The sequence below is a fragment of the Ruditapes philippinarum genome, unplaced genomic scaffold, assembly GCF_026571515.1.
Source record: "Ruditapes philippinarum isolate M1 unplaced genomic scaffold, ASM2657151v2 ctg2653_1_1_1_1, whole genome shotgun sequence".
NCBI lineage: Eukaryota > Metazoa > Mollusca > Bivalvia > Venerida > Veneridae > Ruditapes > Ruditapes philippinarum.
This window is the reverse complement of record NW_026859318.1, coordinates 55,074-81,331: the sequence shown is the minus strand read 5'-3', so window position 1 is coordinate 81,331 and position 26,258 is coordinate 55,074. Positions and strand designations below refer to the sequence as shown.

The 26,258-nt window shown below is 32.8% G+C and overlaps 1 protein-coding gene across 1 annotated transcript in view; it reads right to left on the bottom strand.

The window, feature by feature from the left end:
* Positions 1 to 9,341: 9,341 nt before the first annotated feature.
* Positions 9,342 to 26,258, bottom strand: part of LOC132756062 (rho guanine nucleotide exchange factor 18-like) — a gene marked incomplete at its 5' end in the record, with an annotated part of 64,013 nt that continues 47,096 nt past the window's right edge. The window contains 13 exon segments of the mRNA XM_060747037.1: positions 9,342 to 11,963; positions 14,520 to 15,410; positions 16,037 to 16,153; positions 17,017 to 17,166; positions 17,469 to 17,609; positions 18,926 to 19,062; positions 20,655 to 20,825; positions 22,143 to 22,218; positions 22,847 to 22,965; positions 23,486 to 23,563; positions 24,198 to 24,387; positions 25,357 to 25,524; positions 25,841 to 26,007. Of these exon segments, the coding sequence (XP_060603020.1) occupies positions 14,535 to 15,410; positions 16,037 to 16,153; positions 17,017 to 17,166; positions 17,469 to 17,609; positions 18,926 to 19,062; positions 20,655 to 20,825; positions 22,143 to 22,218; positions 22,847 to 22,965; positions 23,486 to 23,563; positions 24,198 to 24,387; positions 25,357 to 25,524; positions 25,841 to 26,007 (2,390 nt within the window).

Below are 26,258 nucleotides of genomic sequence, written 5' to 3'. Positions count from 1 at the left end.
AGCAAATATAGTGTAGACATTTTTCATCGTTTTGCATAAATGTTAAATGTTTTGCAAGAATGAGGCCCAACATTCGGTGGTATTTGACAGTCACTTTCCTGTGGAGTGTTTTTAGTTGTTATTTGTAGCAGTTTGTGTAGGAAATAAGATAGTACAATCACTGTGACGTACATTTCTGTGACATCACGTGCGTTTTCCCAATTCAGATTTATGATTTTTATCAATCGCTTGTTTTCATTTTCGAGTGTGTACCGTTTTTCTTGGTCTCAGCCATGAAAAATAACTGTACTTGAATGTTCTCAGAAACCAGTCAGAGGCTTTCGTTATTTGAGCCGCGTCATGACAAAACCAACATAGTGCGTATGCGACCAGCATGGATCCTGACCAGCCTGCGCATCCGCGCAGTCTGATCAGGATCCATGCTGTTCGCTATCAGTTTCTCTACTTGTAATAGGGTCGGCAAGCGAACAGCATGGATCCTGATCAGACTGCGCGGATGCGCAGGCTGGTCTGGATCCATGCTGGTCGCAAACCCATTATGTTGGTTTTGTCATGACACGGCTCATTTATACCAATGTTTAAATAATAAATGCAATATGAATGACTGATGCTACATATATGTTTGTGTTTTATTTTCTTAGTTTCTGTAGATTTAAAGATGAATAATTATCTTATTTCCTTTTCAGCGAAAGCGAATTAGGAAATAAACAAGCGTATTTTGCTGTTTAATCAAAGCAGGGTTGGATATCAAGAAGTTTGGCATGTCTCAATTTGATATCTAAGTTTACTTCTTTCTCTCCTCGTTCACAAACACAGTGCAGACGACAAGTCGGACCAGATCTTTCTCTCCTCGTTCACAAACACAGTGCAGACGACAAGTCTCTCCTCGTTCACAAACACAGTGCAGACGACAAGTTGGACCAGATTTGAGAATATTGTGTAACCAGAATAATTAAGATTCTTAAAAAAAAAATCTAAAGTGTGCTAGGCTTATTATATATTACAATATAAAGTACGCCGTTCGAAGGACTTTAAGTAAAAAAGAATAAATTGTGTGTAAAACAGAAAATACAGAATCCCTAAAGAATGCCTAGAACGGCAAAATTGAAAATGTTACAGGCTCGGTTTGAGTGAGGTTGTTCACGCCCCATGGTACCGGCTTAAAGTTTTGAATTTAGAAACATCTGCAGATGTGTTCATACGGCGGTTAACGTGACACGTTCGTGCTATTCCATGAAAAGCGTCTTATGGTCCCCAAGTAAAAGAATGCGCGTGCCCTAAACGAGAAAACAATTGGCGAAACTAAATAAAATAGAATTTTGAAAGGGGTCTGGGGGTTATGAAGCCTGCATATCACAGAGAAGCTTTCAAAAGACAAATTAAAAAAGCAGACAACATATCTTTAGGAATATTGGAACCACCCAACTTGAAAAAGACCAAATAGATATGAGGGTTGTCTAAAGGCCAAATAGATACGAGGGTTGTCTAAAGGCCAAATAGATACGAGAGTTGTCCAAAGACCAAATAGATACGAGGGTTGTCTAAAGGCCAAATAGATACGAGGGTTGTCCAAAGACCAAATAGATACGAGAGTTGTCTAAAGGCCAAATGAAACGAGGGTTGTCCAAAGACCAAATAGATACGAGGGTTGTCCAAAGACCAAATAGATACGAGGGTTGTCCAATGACCAAATAGATACGAGGGTTGTCCAAAGACCAAATAGATACGAGGGTTGTCCAAAGACCTAATAGATACGAGGGTTGCCAAAGGCCAAATAGATACGAGGGTTGTCCAAAGGCCAAATAGATACGAGGGTTGTCCAAAGGCCAAATAGATACGAGGGTTGTCCAAAGGCCAAATAGATACGAGGGTTGTCTAAAAAATTCGTGCACTGCAGTTATTGTCGTGAGAGTTATTGATACGTATAACTAAAAGAACCACAAACATGCACAAACGCAACAATAATGTCGTGCTGAAATCGAAAATATATCATCTTCGATTAAATGTACGGGGAGACACGTTACGGCCGCCACACGGCACAAATATCACGAGTGTGACCATTAAATAGAAAATACAGAATCTCTAAAGGACTCCCAAAACGGCAAAATTGAAACTGTTGTAGGTTCGGTTTGTTTGAGCTTGCTCATGAACGGTACTGGAAAGTGAAATCTACCGTCCACGCACCGGGTACCAGCTTTAGCAGACATGAAAACATATCCTCTTTCCATGTAAAATCGCCTTTGAAATGATAAAAATGGCAAAGGAACACAAGAAAAGTCTTAAAAGACGCCATTTATAAAAATGTGTCCAAATATACCTTTGAACGTTGTTTCTTTTATTGAAATTTGATTTTGAAGATCACTTTTCTATAATTTTGAAAAGTAACAAAGTCTTAATAATATCACCCATTATCCATATTATCATTTTAATATGGATCGATTTCATTAAAAAAATATAATAAGCTCGTATGAGTTGTCTCCCTTGTAATCGTTTTTTGTGTGGTTTTTATGCATACCCAATGACTGAATAATACCTTGTCTCTGAGAAGGCTACGGTGCCGTCGTTGCAGTAAGCTATTTTTACATTGCACCCCTGAGTCACGTCTGCAATGACAGCACGTGCTCACGTTTTTTTATCTGTTAATGCATGTTTTCTGCTCCGTTAATGTATATCTGCGTGCGCAATTGCAAAACAAAAACCTATGGTTATCTTTTTATTGTCAGTAAAACAATTTTTTCACGCTTAAAAGTTTCCATTTGTCACAGCGCATATATATATTAAAAAATAACTTACACGTCATAAATTACAAGTCAAATATCTGGAAAAAAGGTGATCCCTTGGAAGCATACAATAAGAAGTTGAAATGATTTCAGGGGTTCGAACGTATAGCGGCGCGATACTTTTCTAAACGAGGTGAAATGGCGCGATACGGATATAATGGCGGTGGAAAGTGACAAGTAATGTGGGTAAGATCCATTTTGCTTCAAATATTTGTTGTATGTAGTAAATCTTTTTTCTAATAATATAGTCCATGCTGAGCGGAGTATTTATTTGTATATGATGGTAAAAATAAAAGAATCTATTTTATTGTAAGGAGAACGTTTTTGAGGTATTTGCTACTTCAAATATCACCGGTAATCTTACATACTTATAAAAAGAATACAATAACAGACGTTATGTAACAGATATTTGTTTAATTATAGCAACAGCATGTTTACTATTATAAATAGCACAACAAAATACACGGAAAGTTTTAAATATCTTTTTCGCATATATTTACAATATGTCCGTATTTCTTGCTGTACGTATGATAACTGGTCCGATAAACTAACTGTACGCAAAAGTTTTGGTTCAACGCAATGCGTTTTCATGATCGACTGATCAATATCTGTTCTCTACGCATTGGCAATTAGTTACTGGTATGGTGAAAAGAAGTTTCCTTTAAAGAAAAGTTAAATTTACTTATTGGCCTACTGTATGTTTTCCTTGATGATGGAAGACCTTGCCTGAGTATAGTCTTAAGCCCACATGTATGTGAAAAATATAGAATGATATTTAGCACGGGAGGTCATTTTCACTCGAAGAGAAAACCATATACAAGATTAAGATTTTATAATGATTTTTTAAGAAAGATTTATTTAAAAAGAAAGAAAGAAATACCAACAAGATTGTTTACATTTATTTCAACATTCAGTGTAAATAGTCGGTGAATGAACATAAATGTACATAGCATTTAAATTTAAATATTTACGAAGCATCACGATATTTTACATTCGAATTGAAAACTATCTAAAAAGGATATACATTATACACATTATTTCTCTTGTATTCATGTTCACTATTGTTTGAGGTGTTTGTTTGAAATAAATTGTCAAAACTATCGAGTTCTTTCTTTTGATTATCTTAGCAGCATGCCCTTGGTCTGTCCTAAAACTAACAAAGGTAATATCAGTATTTCTTCAACCTTTTAACGCATTTTAACAGATTGCATTCCCATTTTCGTTTCCTTTTTTCAAAGTCCTTCAAAATTCCGTTCTAATTTTTTAATTTTCCTGGTGGTCGTACATCAGGTTCGTGGATTCTGAAATACTTCATTAAAGTAAAAACATTTTAGTAAAGAAGGTTAAAAAATCCAGTTATGATAAATATTTCACCATTCTATACAAAGAAGTTTTAGTGTCAGTCACGAAGTATAGATTGTCAAATCAAATTTCTGTTTTGCACTCCGATAAGCTGCTTATAATTCGAAGTAATTTTTCAGTAATAAAATAGGAAGGAGATAAAATCTACTGAGTAAATGAAAAGAATTATAACGAAAATCAGAGATAAAAGGGAAGGTAATTCTTGAAATTAAGGTGACGGAATTATACGAGTACTTCCAAATGTAAGCAAGGTAAAGGCCGTTAGTAATCAGTAACCCCCTCACCCCAACCCCGGAAAAATAAAAATATTTATGAAATATTTTTTAAGTAGCTATTAGCACTGTCATATTGTCTGACCTTTTGTGGCGTACAGTCATCTTGTCGCACCAAATCCCGTCATACACATAAATATTTTGACAACAATACGTAAATATGTATCTTAACACAGAAGTCTTTGCTATGTTGTAAGTAGAAATAGCAACTAACATTAACCTTGTCACACAAATGTCGATATCTAGAAAACTTACCACTTGCTACTTACCGTCGTGAGTTTGAATCCCGACAGGGACTTTAATTCTTTCATGTGTGGTTCCAGCTCCAGCTACCTTAAGGAACGTCGGTTGTTCTACTCAAGTGCCCGTTCGTGGGAGGGTCTGAGGTCTCCCCCACCTGTAAAGCTGGAACGTCGCTATTCTGACCTATACCGTGTTCGTGCGACGTAAAATCCAACCAAACAAATAAAAATCTTTAAACAATATAAACAACGATGCAGTATGGTATTCAATTCTACTCATAAATCGCCAGTATTACTCTGTATAGTGAAAAGATACAAATATGAAGAAAAATTCAATCTAAATCACAGTCGCCACTTCATTTTATTTATAATATATTTTTTACTTCGACTCTAAAATTGTGACAAGATACGCGTATCTTGTGTTACAGCACAAAATATTTAGATAAATGGAAATAGCATTAAAAGTATTATCATCTATATTCAGGCAAAACTGAATAAAAAATATTCATAAACGTGTTATAACACGTCTTATATATCGTTTCGTTTCAAGAAGCATCATGTTGTATCAAAATATCACAGAAAAAAAAGAAAAAAAGAAGACTATAATAGACAACGTTAATATGATAAAATACGAAGGTTGTTTGATATGTAATATGCATTGTACGACAACTCAATTCGACACAAATCGACCATGGTCAAATGAACATTACGTCCCTTATTTTCCCATTTTTACTAAAGAATTATTTCGCGTTAATGATTTAGGAAGACCTCTGAGGCACTGACTGATGACTGAGCCAAAGGTTTGTCGCGACTTGTATCGGCGATCAAATTAGAACTTTTTAAGTTTTAGGGAAAGGAAAAAGTCGCATTGTGCTAGATCTAGAGAGTGCTGTGGATGTGGATAGACGGTAACCATCTCCAGTTTCAAAAATTACTTCACAAAGGGCGTCGTTTCTAGAGCTTTTAAACATCTAGGTATGCCGGCCTATAACAATTTTGCCCTCCGTCGCCGGAATTTGGACAGTTTTACCATCACAGAAGAAAATGCAGTAATGGACCTTCTTCGTGCCCATGGTCCTTTTTGCAACTATAAGTCTTCTACCGTGTTTGGTCATATTTTCTTTCCAGTAATAGTGAACCCATGCTGGTAATATGACGGATCGGGGACCTGCCATCACTTTCAATTACTTACCTGACTTTTGAGACATTTGCCGAATACATTATTAATTCGTTAGAGGAAGAAATACAGTCCGGTATTTGTATAAGTGTTATTTATAAAGAATGACAGTTTGGCTATGTTAAATTTAAATCAAACTACGAATTAAGTGATGACTTAATTAAAAGTAATTTTGTGATTCTGTATAGGGAGTATACCATAACTCTCGTTGGAATAATGCGCAGGACGTCTTTGTATTATAGGTACGTGATGTAATGATTTATGATCACCCTTGTCCAAATGCTGCCTTATTATCCAGTCTAAATAGAATCAAGAAGTGAAGATATACTGGTATCAAAATGGTAGCCGACTAATATCTATCTTATTTTTCCAGACAGAGCAAAATAAGAGAATTTTTTTTTTGATATCATATGCATGTTATCACAGATATTTGCATGTTATTCTGAATGAAATCAACGTTTGATTTGATCTTTCTTTACACATTAATTTGTTAAACATTTTCAGCAAAAAGTTCAGTCATTGCTTTTAATATGTATATACCATTTGCTGATTTACTTAAAGTTACTATACTATATCATTTGTGATATGGCATCTTTAGTAGTATGCTAACATATAGCTCATTCTTCTGTTATTATTCCAACAGACAACAATAAATGTGATTTAGCAATCACCAACCTGTTTAATATTTCATTTTATACTTTGTCACTTTGAACCAGCAAAATAATTTTCAAAAGCTATTATTAATCAGCTAAAATGGCTCGCATGCTCGTAAAAATCTGTACGCAGTCCGTTATTTAGTCTGGTTTTGGTATTTGTCATTTGAACATCACGATTGTATGAACAAATACAAGTTGACAATTAAATCGTGCTAATCACAGAAGGCAGCTTTACATGTACTTTAATTGAAACGGTCCATCTAAGATTTGCTGCATGCTATTCAGTGTTTCTTCTCTTGCTCTTGTCAATTCAGAATTTTTTTAAGTTTTTACTATATACATGTAAGGAAAACCTATGACCCCTGGGGTGGGGTCAATTTTGACACTAGGGACAATGAACAACTCTGTTAGAGAACCTTAAGATGATATCATACATGTACCAAATATCAAAGCTCTGGGCAATGTACATTCAGACAACGTTTTTTTAAGTTTGCATTTTTGAAACTTTCTGTCCCCGTGACCTACTTATGCAACAGACCGGAACCATTTGAACAACTTTGTCAACCCAAAGCTCATTCCTGTAAAGTTTGGTTACTGTGCAGTCTCCGGTTTCAGAAGAGATGTTATTTAAAGAAATTGTTGACAACCACCACGAATGCTGGGGGATCACAATAGCTCAACATGAAGCATGTTGTGCTCAGGTGAGCTAAGAATTACAAACACAGATTTTTTATGAAACTGATATGTTTTATTTTATCTTGATTGCATACACATGTAACTTACATGGTACTATGTAATACATGATTTTAGTAAGGCGAAAAAATATACATGTTAACTTTCTTCAAGAAGAAATTTTAACACAGAGACCAGTCTCTATTAATATACGAAAATATAAGACTCATATCAGAGTAAAAATTCTTGACATTTCTGTCAAATAAAAAATTCGCAAGCCTGTGCTATTCTTAAAACAAATTTATGAGAAAAGTTTTGTGTTTTAAAAATGCATACAAAACATGGCTTAAGTAAGTATACCATTAAGAAACAAAGGTATTGCAGACTAAAACTTTAAACATTTGTGTTTATATCATCGTAGTTGATTCTTTATATCTATATTGTATAATATTCTCATAATAAATATGTATCAAGTGTACAAGTATCTAATATTTTTGGGGGTAAATATTGTTAATAAGATTGTTCTAGTTTTCATTAGTGAACATTATAATCCCCCAAGTGAGACACTGTCTGTGTTTATATTAACCACAATGAAAACAAATGATGAAAATAGTTTTCAATTAATCTTTGTGGATTTGGAACCATTACAATATAATTCATCAAATTTCAACCACCCTGCAGACATTTTTAAAATACTAGAAAAAAGACAACTCGAATAAACCAGATTTATCTTTCTACAAAATTATGCATACACCTAAATTTTAACGTACTTGCAGTAAATAAGCAAACCATTTCAAACTTCTTAAATCAATGTGCTCTTAATTTAAAATGAAATTAAAAGATGACATTAATAACTGATTTTCAGCAAAAAAAGAGGCCAATAATTGAAGTTAAAATTCTCTATTATTTATTGCAAGGACTCCATGTCTCATATTAGGGCTATTATAATGTACTAATGAAGACAGAATTTTCAATTTGCCTCCCAAAATAGCAACATGTCATTCTTTACTCAACCATTTTTATCTTTTTTTTTTCTTACATTTGATTTTTTGTTATTTTTTTTATTTAATACAATGTACATTTTTTTATATCTTGAAGTATATATGTTTAAACTAAACTTATTACAGCTTTGGACATAAAACAAAATGTACACAAAGTGTGGACAGCTAAGTATGAAAACATAGGGAGTATGTGAGATTTTGAAGACTAATTCAATAAAATTTGATAAAAATCAAATGAAGTTTTGACAGTAAATTTGGTCAATTTTTGTACACACTAAATTTGACCAATCATATACATTTGTAGTCGTATTTCAATAAGTTTTGTTTCCAATCTCTGATCTATAACTTTGAATTTTTTGTCTAAAAATCTTCTAATATAAGGTACATCAGCTTGAGAAGGTGAAAATATAATAAAATAATACAAAATATATCCAATGGCATTTAATGTACAAAGCAGTGCGTTTTGCTATATTTGAACATAAAAAAACAAAAAACAAAACAAAATTAAAAAGCAACAACATTTTTTTTTCTCTCCATTTTTTGCTGTTTATTTTTTTTCCTTCCCATTTTTGTTTTCATTTTTTTTCTTTTTTTTCTTTACCTTCTCAATTATAGCTGTTGCCAAATTTAAATGTAAAGAATTAAAAAAAAAGCCTTCAACATTTAAGTTTTGTTAATTTCTGATAATACAACAATACCATTTGATGATTTCAATGATAAATTATCATATTTTACTGAAACAGTTCAAAATCTCACACAAAAACAAACTTCTTGGCATAAAGAAAATGTTAAAAGATGACCTTATAATAAACATGATCAAGTTAAATATCCCCCTTTTATATAACCCCAGAGTTCACATCCACGGGCATCTGACATTTCACATGAAACATCAATTTGTGTCAAAATCTTTCAATATTTTAAGATCATTTGAGCTGCGTCATGACAAAACCAACATAGTGCGTTTGCGACCAGCATGGATCCAAACCAGCCTGCGCATCCGCGCAGTCTGATCAGGATCCATGCTGTTCACTATCAGTTTCTATACTTCTAATAGAGTTGGTAAGCGAACAGCATGGATCCTGATCAGACTGCACAGATGTGCAGGCTGGTCTGGATCCATGCTGGACGCAAACGCACTATGTTGCTTTTGTCATAACACGGCTCATTTTTTGTTTCAAACAAAGCCATACTTAACTTCTGTCCAATTATTCATATTTAATTGTTAGGAGATTAATATTTATTATCAAGAAAAATTGTTTCACATGCAAGGTTATAAGCAGCTTCAGAAAAAGTGATACAAATAATGAGTATGACTTGAGATGAGTTTCTATTACAAAATATCATCAATAAAATAACCATCAACTCTTAGCAAAAATAAATCTATTTGTACGGAATGTGTTAGTCGTGGATAAATTAAGTTTTTTCTCGTCACCATCAAACTGGTTGTAATCAACTATTGTCATAAAATATGTAAAAATCCTGAATTGTTGTATCTAACAGCAAGTTTGAAATATGTTCATGTATTTTTTTTTAATCGGAGCAGAGACGGTTTCACTGTTTCAAAAATTTTGAACAAACCTTTATTTAAAATGTATTAAAATGTGTGCAGCATTAAAATACTTGCTTTATTTTATAAACAAAAATAATAAATTTCATATGCTTCACTCTGCAATTGATAATATTTTGCTTTTGCAAAACCAATTCTTACTCAGGAAAAAATTTGGGGAAAAAAACCCCAAACAATTAAGTATGAAACAGGTAAGATTTGGAACAATTGGTTACAAACAGTTTGGCAGCTAAATATAAACGTGTACCTGATATCTGTTAAGTTTATTTATCAGGTAACGATGTGGCCATTCCGAGGTTAAAATTACGGCACAAACATGAAAGGAGCATTTCAAATTGACATATCAAAGTTTATAATTTATTCTGGTTTTCTGATTAAAGTCATCAACAGAAAATCATCCCAACAAAACATGTATCTTTGCTAATAAAAAGTTGCTTTGGTAAAAATTTATTAACCATCAGTCAGCCTCATTATTATTTCATTTACATGGATCAATTTATTTTGAACACCTTGTTAATTTAAGAAAATACCTTTATATGAAATTAATCTTTTATTATATAATTAACCAGTTAGACAATGGTATAATATTGAGGACATGTACAATTTAAACACTTCCTTTCTCGCACCACTTGTATCACTATGGTTACAGTACAATTCTACAATACCATTAATTTATGTAAGTATAAATAAAAAAATTAAAATGGACAAAAATTAAAAATCATTCAATATAGGCACAGTAAGTGCTAGCACTCTAAAAAGTTCATTGTAGATATTTTCGAGCTGAAACAAAACAAGTAATAATTATATCTCTAGACATGCAGTTTAATGATATATGTACTTGCTATAGCAACTCCTTCATGAAAACCTCTCATTTTGGCTTAAGTTCTATCAAAGTTTATAACAATTTTTGTGAATGTAATACTTTGCTATACACTCAATTTTTGTCATAACATTTTTAATTTAAAAATGTCTTGAGAGCTTCAAGAAATATTGCAGTATCACCTTCAATTTAATTCCATCAAAATCTTTACTTTATAATTAACAAGAAAAACCAAAAAAACAAAATTTGCATAATTTCAAATTCAACATGACCATGACAAAAATAAATAAATATATATTACAGTCACATGTTAGGCCATTTTTGTTAGCAATAAGTCTGATTCAGTTCTATAAAAGTACTAAATCAGAACAGAAAAAATATGTCCAAGTATGGCATATTGAATAATAGATATAATCATAATAATAATAATAAAAAACATTGCTAAAAATCATGGCTATATGACTAAAATGAGTCCCCAAATCTACTCTTCGATACAAAATGGTAAACTTCAAACTTTTATAATAAAGTACCTTTACACAAATCACCAATTTACAAGATATTTTTTTTATCAACATTTCTATTCATTCCGTTAACGTGTATACACAAATTTGCTGACGATGCAAATTTCTTTATAAGAAGAAAAATTGAGAAATCTGTACAAAACAATTTATATACATTGTGTGCTAGAACACCAGACATGTGTAATATGTTTGTATCTTATTCCAATAAATCATTTAACATCTAAAAATTTGGTAATAAAAACATATCGCTTACATGATTAATAAGGAGAAATTAAAATAACTGAAATATATTGCACTTTTTAACTTGATATAATGTGAATTTAGCATGTAATATGAATAATACAAATCCTTTCTTTGCAATCAGTTGCAAAATTAGGTGGCAAATACACATAAAATAATAGAAAATAAAGAAAGAAAATCTTTGTTAAACAAGATCTAGTTTGAATGACAATATCTATGGAAGATTCATCAAACTACTACAACTAAACTGTAAGTGTATTAGGTAGAGATCTCCCTTTATTTTGTTATTATCCTTTAGTGGTTAAAAAACCATTTATCTTTGTTACTTAAAACATTTGTGATTAATTTACAGGCATTTCCTGCTTCAATCACTGACAAAAAACTTAGTACATGTATGCACATTGACAAGAAAAAAAATCCTATGTTTTGTAAAAATAAAACAAACATAAAGGCACTTGAAAAAGACAGATATGTTGTTTCTTTTATCAGGTAGATAGGAGTCGAAATTCTCTTGTTTCATCTTCAAGATATTTCAGTCCTTGCCATGTAAGCTAGTTGACCTTCATTACATGTGACCTTGAAGATACATTTAAGCAAGACCTTTTGTGTATTTAACTGCCAACCCTTTTTCTTGTCCTGAACATTCTTTCAGTCTGAAATATGATAAATCTCCATTTAATATAAATGTTCTTTGTAGTGCTTTTATATCTAGTACATTAAATATTAACATCCTTCCCATCACTTGCCGCACACTGCTTTTGCATACCAAACTTAACTCTACACAAGACAGGAAAAAATTCTAACAACATTCTGTTTTATAACATGCTTTTGGTGGTTTATAGAAATATATCAGTGATATAAAACTGATAATTTCACTGTTTAAAACAGTGAAATTTTCAATTTGATAATTTCACTGTTTTTAAATTCAGCCCCTTACGTTGTTTCAGTGAAATACAAGCATGCACATACTGGGAACCAATTTAATGATGTGACGTTGTAAATGATGTCACATTGTATTATTATTTGGCGCGTTTTTCATTAAGTATTAGGTTTAATGTCTTTTTAAAACGTTTCTTTGCATATAATAAAAAGAAAATTTGTTTAGTTTAGTGTAAGATCGAAATATATTTCACCATGTGAACACCAAAAGTTCATATTTCACTCGTGGCTGCGCCACTTGTGAAATATACCTTCTGGTGCTCACTAGGTGAAATATATCAGATCTTACACTAAACTAAACAAATATCCTCTATTTATCAGAAAACTTATATAAAGAAAAATGATGACTCTTAAATGCTCACCAGAAGAAACATCTACGCATCATCATTTATACAGATACATTTCAGAAACTATGCTGTGAAGTCTTAAATTATATGTAAAATTCTATTATTGAATCATATAACTCTTCACTTCTGGTGAGGAAAAAAGTGCTAATTGAAACTAACAATGTATATGAAAAAAAAGTAAGTACCAGTATATAGTATTTTATAAATATCACGTCTTAATTAGAGCTGTCATTGATTCAGTCAAAGGCATATCGTTGATATATCGATATCGGATTGCAAACATCGACGATACACCGATATATCGATATATATTTACCTGTATTTCACATTCATATTTGTATGAATTATTTTAGTAAAAAAAAAACACCTTCTTTACATGAACTTATGATGTGTTTTGTTCATAAATGTCCTCTGATCATATTTTGCATATATTTGTAGTGCTATGAAATATGTAAATTATCAAATAAATATAAAACTGTGTATAAACTGTGGTTATTCATTTACTGGCCTCTATCCATATCTATACACCATCACACTAAGCAGAACACTTCAATGACTCTAAAGTTACAATATGGAATCACTATCTCACTTGACTATATATATATATATATATATATATATAATATATATATATATATATATATATATATATATATATATATATATATATATATATATATATATATACACAGAATACAAACTTAAATGTATATTAACTAGAATGACTAGTTAACATGACTAGAGTAGAAAAACATAAATGTTACATAAAAAAAATTCAAATTTGTGCATGAGTTTTGTATGTAGGTGTTAAATAATAGTGACTGTAGTCATAAAGTATTGACACTTGAACACAGCGGATACAAAAACACACAGTTGATAATAAGGATGCAAAGGAATTTGATTTTGAAAATATACATTTCTGGAAATAACTATAATTTATTAGGAATTTATCATATTGAAATACAATTTTATTGACTTATTATGACATTTTTGTAATTTTACTGTTCATACAGAATAAGGATTTGTCAAATTATTGTTATGCTTATTTTATTTATATACATATTTATTTATTTATTTTGTAAATGTTAGGAATTTTACAAATTATTTTATTGTTAAGTAATAGCCTACTGATTATATTGTTTTTACAATCGGTGCTGGCACTTGACTAACCTTGCCCCAATCATTGTTTACGATCAAGATGTTATCTCAAGTTAAATGTATTGCCGCTAAATGGCAGTCATACATTGAATCTAACTTGGGATTAATTTTGAGTTAACAACCCCCTTTTCATCAACAAACCCAAAATGTTCCCAAATTGGAATTGGCTTTGAAATCTTAGCCTTCTTTTTGTCCAAACTATTTTAATGTTTCAGCCATTTTAAAGTGTTGCTAAGATATGGGCATAGTCTAAAATATAGACAATTGTGAATGATGAATCTCAAATCAAGACAGTTTAAGTATAATGATAATTGATTAAGATATATTGGATTTTTATTTTCAAATTATTTTTTTAAAATTGGATTGTTTTGTATATATAATTTTCAACACAGAGAAATATATTTTTTCTGAGGTGAAAATACAGCTACCATACAGTAGCTGTCCATTTAGTAGTCACGGTAAAGTTTTAGACATGTCCTTTTGACAGGGCACCTGTTTCCGTTTATGTTTTGAGTTAATTTTCGTCTTTTCCACAGGAACTTTAAACAAACTATTTTAATGTACTGTATGGGCTATATATTTTAGTATTTTCTAGGCTTTTAGTAATTAGTGAAAGTATCGATTTTCTAAAATTTGAATCGATAATCGATCGACAAAAAAATATCAATGATACATCGATATCGCTTCTATCGATGACAGCTCTAGTCTTAATGCTAAATTTATTTGGAAATAAATGAGTTTATAAAAGAAGACAAAGATACAAACCATAGAAGAAGTCCCTTAGAAGTATATAACATCACTATCTGACTTCTGAGATTTATGATTTATGTTTGGGTTTCGGTCCCCTGGAGTTCCCGATTTTGGACGCTGTGAAGAGTTCTCATTTTGCGGTGGCGATGACTGGGCTCCTTTATCACCCATTTGACTAGAACTACTGCTCTTTCCCTTTTTCTCATTTTTTTCCGCTAACTTTAACACCCCTGATAATCCTCCAGACTTTGAGGAAGGTTTTGGTCGATTACTCTGCCAGTTTCCTTTCGGAACCGTAACACTTGTTCCCACCTGATTGGTTCCCGGATTAATCTGACCTGCACTGACACTGTGCGCTAAAGATGAATCTTGACCATGAATTCCATATTCCTGTGGCAAGCTTTGTGTTGACTGACTATTATTATGACCAATAACTCCCTGTGAGCTACTTTTAGCTCCAGAAAGCGTTGTCTGCGAAGGAGCACCCGAAACGGATCCACTTGCTAACAACTTTGACGGAAGTTGCTGAACATTTTTTGATCCTATTTTTTGTTCATTTGTAGCACTTAATAAATGGACCGGTAAATTTTGTTTGCTTCCAAAAGAGAAACTTTGAAGCTTAGATACTGACTTATGTTCCGGTCGAAAATTGTTCTCTTTAGGAGCACTAGGTCCATTTTTGTTTGTTTCACCATTGTTCGAATTGAATGATTCTGCCGAGGCTGATCGCCGGTGTCCCGGCACAAAGTCAGCCTTTGATTGCACACTGCTACCATTATCCGTCTGCTCAAGATCGGATAATGAGGCGTCCTTAGACAACTGACCACTTTGACGTAACAGTTCTATCTGTTTCTGTAACACTTCACGCTTTTTGTTAAACTCTTCTTTCTGTTGCTTCAAATCAGCCTGAAAACATTAAAAAACATACATTTACTTCTTACATGTCAATGTTGTTGCTGTATTTGAATCAAGAGTGGAAATATGTGTGTATTGGAAATACATATATTATTATCAGCCTTATAGAGAAAACCAACCAGAAGACCTGTAATTTAATGAAGGGATATCACATTTTTACAATATCAATAAGGTAAGAAACTGAATATAAGTTTACCATACACCTGGTAAGAGCTGATGGTGTACACTAGATCCATGTGGGATCTAAATCAACTAGGTACAAAATGTCTGAGGTAAGTGTAGGTACACACTTTTTAAAGTATGATTGGTTAATGCAAGGGTAATTACAATAACTTAAAGTGACAATATGCCCATCCATGTAAATCTTGAAGGTACAGGTAAATAACAACTTTACACTCCTAAATTCGTATTCAACTTTTAATGAATATTCAACAAAAAATGTGGCATGAGTCTTTTTATATTTTCGGCAATTTTGTATTTCATCTTAAAAATTTATAATTATCAATTACTGGTCAATCACCAATAAATTAGCCAATTTTTTGAAATATGTATCTAATTCAACTCAACTTGACAATGACAAAATAAGCATAATGTCACTTTAAGAGAAAACAATTTACCTCTTGTTTATCAATATTTCTTTTCATTTCTTCAAGCTGTAAACGTTCTTGTTCCATGTCACGTCTTTCACGAGTTTTCTTCAACTCCCAGTCCTCCTTTTCCTTCTGTATAACTCCCTATCAACATAAACAGTCATGTATGAGTTCACATTCAGATACTGTGAGGAGTCAAAAGATGCAAGACAGATACTAAATCTGCTGCATTAAGGAAATTATATTTGAATTACTTACAGAGTCTTGCATGCAACACACAGTCTGATAGTGGTAAAGACATTTGCTAAATACATGTACTTCAAAAATCCATCAAGTAATGACAAAGTTATAACCAGAGGAGGATTTGACCTGCAAGTGCAGCTTGCACATAACACATTGCCTACTTATGGTGACATACCAATTTCTTTTGAAATCCAACAATGTATGGAGAAGTAATGGCCCAAACACAAACTCTACCAGCACTAAGGACTTCTGAAAAATACATTATGTTCAATACCCAGCAGTGACCTTGACCTTTGAGCATGGGACATGAGTCTTGCGTGTGACATATCTTAAGGTGATCATGTGTAGCAAATTATCTAAAAATCCCATCATGCATGCAGAAGTTATGGATCAGACAAAAGAATATACTTTTACACACATACACATGGACAAGGGTAACACAATTTACACTTATTCTAAAATGTCTATTTTTTATGTGTTTTCAGTAACACCACCAATACAAAGGTCATATGGCAACTTACCAGCTTTACTAGTTGAAGAAGATGCTAATCACTGCGTTGCACCCAGTACAAGAATACAGATAGTTAGAACCAAGAATCTTCTATAAGCTAGCTGGACAGCCATCTTGCATTAAAGAATACAAACTTATCTTTATTTGAAGGGAAATGGTGACCATCTGGGAATTCATTTTATTATTAATGGGGTTGGGGTGTAAAACTGTAAAGGTTAACTTTTTAGCTTTTATTAGTAAAGTATTTATTTACCTGTAAGTTTCTGAGTTCCTCTAGCTGACTGTGTCTATAACCACTTTTCTTCTCATGGACGTCCACAGACAACTTATTAATTCTCTCGTTAGCCTCGGCTAGTTGTGCTCTTAGTGTCTCTACAGCTGTTCCCTGACTTGCCGTCAAATGCTGAGAAAACATTATGAAAATTATCATCAATACAAGAAATACCTTCAACTACTCCATAGGACACAGACGCCCCCACATTTGTGTATAGACGGACAGTATGACTATGACAAATCTATAAGTCCCAAAGAAGAGGGGGCATTAAAATGTCTATAAGAAAAGGGAACTTAGTTAAAAGACACAGAAATACATGTAACAAGGTATTTAAATGTATAAGAAGTGAGCATGGCTAAATTAAATATTAAACATAATCTGTTAAAAATCAAAAACGCTTTTTTTCCAAAGCTAAAATGAGAAATACTTACAACAATGCTATTAAGTGTGCGTAGCAGATGAGCAATGTTAGATTGATCCTGAGACGGTGTTGCCACTGGTGACAGAGTTGACATGGAGGAGTAGAAACTGGATGATGACCCTACACCACTTTCTCCCTCACTGTCATAATTCTAGAATATATATTTAAATACAGGTTTTATGAATTGTCTGTTGTAAATAAAATAAATCTAAAGGACTACATCTGTATGTAATATTAGCTTGCTCAATATACAAAGACATGTCATTACACCTATTGTATTATAACACAATTTATTTCATTCAATTCATATTAATATTCTTTAACAAGAGCTGTCGGTAGGACAGCATGCTCGACTATTCTTAGTGCTTGATAGTAAAAAAAATGCCTGATACATTTACCTCCTCCTGTTTACAGGTTGGGGTCATGATGGTGAACAAGTGTGCAAAGTTTCAAAGCCATATGTCAATGGACTTTGAAAATATTTGAACTATTACAAAAACTTTAACGTAAATTCTAAGTCGAAAAAGGGGCATAATTCTGTCAAAATGCTTGATAGAGTTACCTCCTCCTGTTTACAGGTTGGGGTCATGATGTTGAACAAGTGTGCAAAGTTTCAAAGCCATATGTCAATGGACTTTGAAAATATTTGGACTATTACAAAAACTTTAACGTAAATTCTAAGTCGAAAAAGGGGCATAATTCTGTCAAAATGCTTGATAGAGTTACCTCCTCCTGTCTACAGGTTGGGGTCATGATGGTGAACAAGTGTGCAAAGTTTCAAAGCCATATGTCAATGGGCTTTGAAAATATTTGAACTATTACAAAAACTTTAACGTAAATTCTAAGTCGAAAAAGGGGCATAATTCTGTCAAAATACTTGATAGAGTTACCTCCTCCTGTCTACAGGTTGGGGTCATGATGGTGAACAAGTGTGCAAAGTTTCAAAGCCATATGTCAATGGACTTTGAAAATATTTGAACTATTACAAAAACTTTAACGTAAATTCTAAGTCAAAAAGGGGCATAATTCTGTCAAAATGCTTGATAGAGTTACCTCCTCCTGTCTACAGGTTGGGGTCATGATGGTGAACAAGTGTGCAAAGTTTCAAAGCCATATGTCAATGGACTTTGAAAATATTTGAACTATTACGAAAACTTTAACATAAGTGGTTACGCCGACGCTGACGCTCGGGTGACTGCAATAGCTCTACTTATTCTTATCGAATAGTCGAGCTAAAAATGCTTAAAAAATCATGTCTAGAAAAAAAAGACTCAACTTTTTGTCACTGTCCTACCTAATTTCCTTTTTTCAAGATTTGCTTAATAGTGCCATAAATTGTCAGTCATAAAATGAAAAGTTACCAGCATACCTGGCTTGAAATCTGCCTGACATGCCAGACGGCCTTGCAGCTAGCTACATATATAAAGAAGTCTTATTAAGTAGAGACAAACACACTGATTAACATACCTTATTAGCCAGGCCAGAAGGAGGTAGATCTGAGTATTGTGTACTGAGGTCAGGGTCACTACTGTCCATCTCTTTATACTGTCCACCTTGCTCCCTCTCCACAGAGAAATCTGGTACATCACTGCCCTTAACTTTACCTGATCAAATATAATTCATACATGAATCTTTTTCTTCACATTTTTCTTTCAAAATGTTTAATTAGCATGGTTTGTTAAAAAGTATGGTAAGAGCTTAAAGCTATAAATGTGTATTGAATTCTATAAATGTGTATTCATTGTCAGTGTTTTTACCTATAAAAATGTTCAATGCATTTTACATATGATATCATATGTTGACATGTTCTAGATTTTTGCTTATTGTGAAATAATCATTAGTTTTGATCAGTAGTCAAGTAAACGGTTGCTGGCAGGCATCTTATATGATTGTGTTCCTGTATATATACCAGACTACAAATCTATATTTTATCACATAACTTGATTAAGAAGTTGAGTTTTAACTGATTTTCAAAACTTCAACCAAATATCCATTAAAAACAAGCATTTGATAGTATTGCGGGCAATACAGTAGTCCCCTACCGGTCCCTCAAAAAGTTCTTTAATTGTCATACACTCCTGTGTATTGCCATTTATAATGAATTTGAGGATGAAGTCTGTATTTGAAAATATCAACCACAAAACATAATAAAATAAGTTTGTCTATATCACAGTAATGTGTTAAGTTTCCATGCTTAGTAAGGAAATTATGTTTATACAACCTTGTCATATTATTACGATGTGGGATTTTAAATTAAATCCTATAAGGAATGAAGAAGTTGGAGTGAAAATACCAGTTTCTCGAAAAAAATCTAAGTTCAAGGGGGACATAATTCTGGAAATAGTCTTGCTAGAGTATTTAACCTTCTCAAAAATGTAGAGTGATAATAAGAAACATATATATGAAGTTTGCAGTAGATACATTAGGAAATAAAGAAGTTATTTAAAAAAGACAACATTTTTTTTCATAAAAAATCTAAGTTCAAGGGAGGTAATACTGATAATTTTTGTGCTAGAGTTGTAAACCTTGTCACATATGATGTGGTTGTTGACCAGAAACTTGTATTTAAAGTTTGAAGTAAACACCTTAAGAAATAAAGAACTTATAGTGAAAAAGCTGAAAAATTTAAATCATAAATCTTGAAATTCAGTCTATTTGTTGCCATAGCAACCAGAAATTTCAACACAGGAAGAAAGATGTGCATAATCTCCAGACTGCCATCTACTCATATTTCAAGTTTCATAAAAATATTTTCAGTACTTTTTGAGTTATCACTGGATCCAGTTTATGTGTTAAATTTGCCATATATTTAGACTATTTGTTGCCATAGCAACCAGAATTTTCAACATAGGAGGAAAAGAAAAAGACGTGCATAATCTCCATACTGCCATCTATCCATATATCAAGTTTCATAAAAATATTTTCAGTACTTTTTGCGTTATCGCGGGATCCAGTTTTGTGGACGGACGGACTGACGGACTGACAGACTGACAGACAGACGGACAGACAGACAGACAGACGGACAGACGGACGGAGGGTAAACCTAAAGTCCCCTCCGGTTAAACCGGTAGGGGACTAACAAGTGCATATGCTTATACTCATTATTAGTGTATATTTGACGACAACCCTTACAATCTGTAATCTGTTTGATTACTTAGTTATAATTAGAGAATTACAAATATTTTATATCACTTACCTCTAACTGACTCATGATTGTTGTCGAAACCAGCAAAAGTTTCGGCTCGTTTAGGAACAGGTACTGCAGTAAATGTGTTACTAGAGTGTTCTCCTACACTACTGACACTACGACTCAGGTTTGTCCCATTACTCTGTAACATCGTCGTCAACTGAGACGCTGCTATAGAAACTGAAAAATAAATAGAATTTGCTATAGACACTGAAAAATAAACAGAATTTGCTACAGAAACTGAAAAATAAATAGAATTTGCTACAGAAACTGAATAAATAAATAGAATTTGCTACAGAAACTGAATAAATAAATAAAATTTGCTACAGAAACTGAATAAATAAATAAAATTTGCTACAGAAACTGAATAAATAAATAAAACTCATAAAAATGCAGAACAAGAGCTGTCCGTAAGACAGCGCGCTCGACTTTTTTATTGCTTGCCAATAAAAAAAGTTTTTGCAGTAAAAGGCAATACAAGAATCTCTGTATTTTTAAAGTGAACAATGGCCATGAGCATTAAGATATTTAGTGAAGAATTATTTTACTGAATTGTGTGATACCCTTGAACACTGCAGCAAAGTTTGAAATGTTTAAGTCAAAAGAGGGCTGGTAAGAAAGAAAAAAAAACTGAGTTGAGCCTTAAATAAATTTAATAGTATTAAACCCACTTTGAGAGAATAAGGTATTTTTACGTCACTCAGAACACCTTGGTAAATGACATAATAACATAATTTTTCAAGAAATCTATGCCAAGGAAGCAGTATATTTTTGTACAATCAGCATAATATATAGATTTGACTTTGTATGTGAAAGTATTATAGTTACCTTATAATACAAGTAATAGATAAATTTTATCAAGCTTTTTTAGATGTTGTCAGTTGGTCACAAGTGGATCTCTTTCACACAGGCTGTGTATTTTCTAAGTCAAAAAGGGGCATAATTCTGTCAAAAACCTTGACAGAGTTATGTCCTCTTGTCTGTTGATGAAGGTCGTGATGGTAAACAAGTATGGTCAGTTTCAAAGCAATACCTCCAATGGTTTTGAAATAAAGTGAGGTGGTACAAAAAACTTAACCAAGCTCAATACACTTTCTAAGTCAAAAAAGGGCCATAATTCTGTCAAAAACCTTGACAGAGTTATGTACTCTTGTCTGTAGATGGAGGTTATGATGGTGAACAAGTATGGTAAGTTTCAAAGCCATACTTGTAATACTTCTGAAATAAAGTGGGGTGGTACGAAAAACTTAACCAAGGTGTGACGCCAACGCCGACGCCGGGGCGAGTAGGATAGCTCCCCTTTTCATAGAAAAGTCGAGCTAAAAATGGAACAAGCAAATTTTCACACTTGCCTTTTCCTAATAACTCATAGATCCTTTTGTAAAATAAATTTTTCGGCTTGAAATCAATGAAAAGAATATACTGTAGCTTCAAGTTTGATAGCGAATCATCATTTTTCATGTTAGAAGAAAGAATATTTATTATTACTGAAGTTACCTTCGTGTATAGCAGCCTGAAGTAAACCAGCATTCTCAGCTGTAGATTCTTCAAAGTCTCTTGAACTGGGTCGTGACTAAAATGTTAAACATAATTTTTCTTTACTTATTTCAAAGATTTTATTCAAACATCGCTTTTTTCCTTCTACGCACTTTAATAGGGTTACACTGTACTGAATTACCAATATCCATCTTTACAGCAATAGCTTATATTCTAACATGTGTTTACTTAAACATAAGCGAGCAAAGTAGGAAAACAGTTCTACATTTCTACATTTCGAGAAGGAATTAAGTTTTTTCTTCTAAAATAAAACACAGACAGGAAAACATTTCTTCGTTCATTTTACAGACTATCTAGCCCAATTTATATACATTGATTAAATTATGCTAAAATAAGGAATGCATCCAGAGCATGGTTACATATAGCACTAATTAAAAACCTTTATATTTAAACATTAACATTTAAACAAAAGCAAGGGGCATATCTCTTAAAAGATTGCTTTTAAAATAATGCCCCTTGTTAAACAACTGTGCCTTGTTATGATAAGCAAGTATTCTAAAGTTCATGTTAATAACTCTTGAAATATTTGAATAATGGGTGCATTTAAGTTTTTTGCACGACGACCACAACAACGCTGTTGCAACTTTCTTATAGCCGGACTTTTTGTTCAAAACAGATGAGCTTAAATCCATCCAATGACTTACATTAGATTGTTGTTGTTGTTGATCTTCTGTATCATTATAAACAGCTAACAGATCTAACATCAATCTATTTTTATCATCACAGCATCTCTTAATCTCCTCATCCTTTTTTTGTAACTTCTCTGTAATAACAATTATGATAACTTGATAAAACAATTAAATTCAAATAACACTACTTCAGTAAAAAAAAATACCTATATATTTCAATTTTCATTTTGGTTCAAGTTCGGGTAACCTTTTCTCGGCCAAATTTTTGAATTTCATACTGACCATTACCATTGTAGCATATTTCTAACACCATATAATAGATGAGCTTAGTGGTATAACTGGAAAGTCAATTTCTCAGCTAGCGTTAAGAAAACTGGTCACAGCATTGAATATAATTTTCTTTAATAGCAAGTTCTTGCAACTTATATTAATCACTTTCGAGTCTACTTCCTGGAACCAACCAGTACTGGTGTCATACTTGTGTCATATGAAGAAACATGGTCTTGACCTGATTAGGACTTGAACACAGGTTTTCTGGGTTGATTCTGGGTTGAGAGACAGACACCTTTACCACAAGGCCACCGCTCCTCTAAAATCACAGCTTTATGATTGGAATCATTTTCTTAATAATTACCTGATAACAAGATAACTCACCCATGATGGCATTTGCTCGTGCCTGTCGTTCCTCCATTTTCCTACGTTCTTCTTCTGCTTCTGAAGGAACTTCTTCTTCTAAAATACACAGTAATAACTTATTTACAATAAAATAACAAAACAAAAGCACTGCATGTGGTGTTAACGCTCATCTGCTAATAATTCTACATTAAAAAGAGGGATAACTCCAAAAATATTGCTTTCATAATTATGCCCCCTTGTTTAACACTGCACCATGTCTTGATTGTGCAAGTTTCATGTTGATAACTTTTAAATAATGGGCTAGAATAAAGGTTTGGCACGACAACAACGAGGCTGCAAAGATCATAAAAGCTCAACTTTTTCTTTGAAAAAAGACAAACTAATGAAACTATAATTAGACTTGTCAATTCCAATGATGAGGAAATAATGATCTGTGATGAAACATGATCTCTTGACACAGGTGAGTTTGTATTTACTTTTCAGGATAATCAAATTGCAAGCTTGACTGCAGCAAAAGAGTTAATTTTCTATGATATTATCATGTAAATATTAATTGTTTCCATTTGATGAGTTCACACAGTCATGTCAATTTATTGGTTACTGTTGACAATATTTCCTATGTTACTATTATTACTTTCTTACAAAAGAATACAAAGAAGTAATTAACAAAACATGCATATAATACTCAAATACTCAATGCAAGTCTGAACAAAATGCAAAATTATTATACCTTCTTCAGGACAATTTTCCACTGCAGTTCTCAGTATTTGTGCCCATTTTTGCATTTCAGACATTGTGTTGAACACAATTTCGTACATCTCGGGATTCTCTTTGTTTTGACTGATGAGATACATGCCGATTGTGTCTCGTGTGTCCCGTTTCTCCCGTACCAGCAGGTTAAACAGCGACACTACACCATGCTGTAATGTTAATATATTACATAGACCAGCAGGTTAAACAACGACACTACACCATGCTGTAATGTTCATATATTTACATAGACCAGCAGGTTAAACAACGACACTACACCATGCTGTAATGTTCATATATTACATAATATTGTTGTTTGTTTAACTGGGTATTAAATCACATCAACACTGGAAAGCCATACAACCATTTCCAGCTGAACTAGAGGAGAAATCCTAAAAATCTTTTGTAATCTATAGGTGTAGCTTCCTCACAAGAAAGTTTGTTTGTTTGATTGGGTTTTTACGTCACACCAACACAGTATAGGTCATTTGGCGACGTTCCTGCTTTACTGGTGAAGGAAACCTCAGGTGCTCTTCCGTGCATTATTTCAGGCACAAACAGGCACCTGAGTAGAACCACCGACATTCCATAAGCTAGCTGGATAGCTTCCTCACATGAAAGAATTTAAAGTCCCTGTCGGGATTTGAACTCACAGCGGTGAGGGGCAAGCGGTTTGCAGTCAACGACCTTAACCACTTGGCCACAGACACCCCTCACAAGAAAGACACCAGTCTCTGGTGGGATTTAAACGAACAGTGGTTAGAGGCAAGATATTCAAAGTCAGCTACCTTAACCACTCAGCCACAATAGCACTGACTGTAAGAGCAACGAAACTTACATCATGTAGGTGCAAATCAGAGATGTGCATTGAATGAATTGGGTATGGTAAAGTACAACAGAAATAACATCTTGTTTGTTTCAATTCATTAAGAAACAGTTAAAATTCTACAGCAATATATTCATCATAGCAAGTACCTGACAGCAATACTAATTAAACAAAATTTTGCTCTTCTGTCCAGTCTTTGACAAATAAAATCTTGCTTTTTCTGTCTAAAGCAAAAAGTTTGACTGATGAAATCTTGCTTTTTCTGTCTAAAGTAAGTTTGACTTATGAAAATTGCTCATCACTGTCTAGTTACCTTATTATCCAATGAGAAGAAGGAATAATTTTTGTTGTTTTCTTGAAGAAAGAAAAGCACATCATTCATCACAACAGCCAGCACTTTCTCCGTCTTTCCTCGAGCATTCTTCCATCCAACCATTCCCTCGTGCAATAATACACGGTTATTTGCTAAGATGTCTGATTTCTAGAAGTAAAGAAATGTCAATTATTAAATTTTTAGATCAATAAAATATTGTGTCTGAGATCGATATTGTTCAAATGATTTAATAGTGAGAAGAATATGTGTAACACATGGATACCAACTCAGGTGTCCTTTGACAGGATATCTAGAAATATACCCTTAGTACAGATCAAAAATATTTAAATCTAAAAACATAACAAACAGTGAAAAAGTTAACAAAACTCATTCTTTAACATTAATACATTAAACTGTGTGATTCATTTACAAAACTTTTACCAGCAACAAGTTTACAGAATGTTCTACATTGTATGTAACATACCCTGAATTTTTTAGACCTATGTATGGCAAATGATCGGTTTTCGAGCCTGCTACAGATATCTTTAATTCTCATAGCCCTTTGTGCTGCAGCTACCTGGGCATCAACATTCTGTAGCACATCTTTACTTAACTCTAGAGCTTTTAATAAACACTCACGATCTTTCTTATCTGTAATATAAACACAACAAATTAGTTTTTAATTAAAAGAAAACAAAACCACACAATTATTATTTTCCATTTACTGTACATTATTGGTCAGGTATGAACATTACCAATGAAAAGGTAAAGTATCAATATTCCAGCTTAACTGAGGGAGGAAAGCCTTAGATGTCCCTTAGTATTGTCCCTTAGATAATGTCTTAGGCAATATCAGACAATTTGCATTTATCTTTGACTTTGCATAAACAAGCTGCATGGCA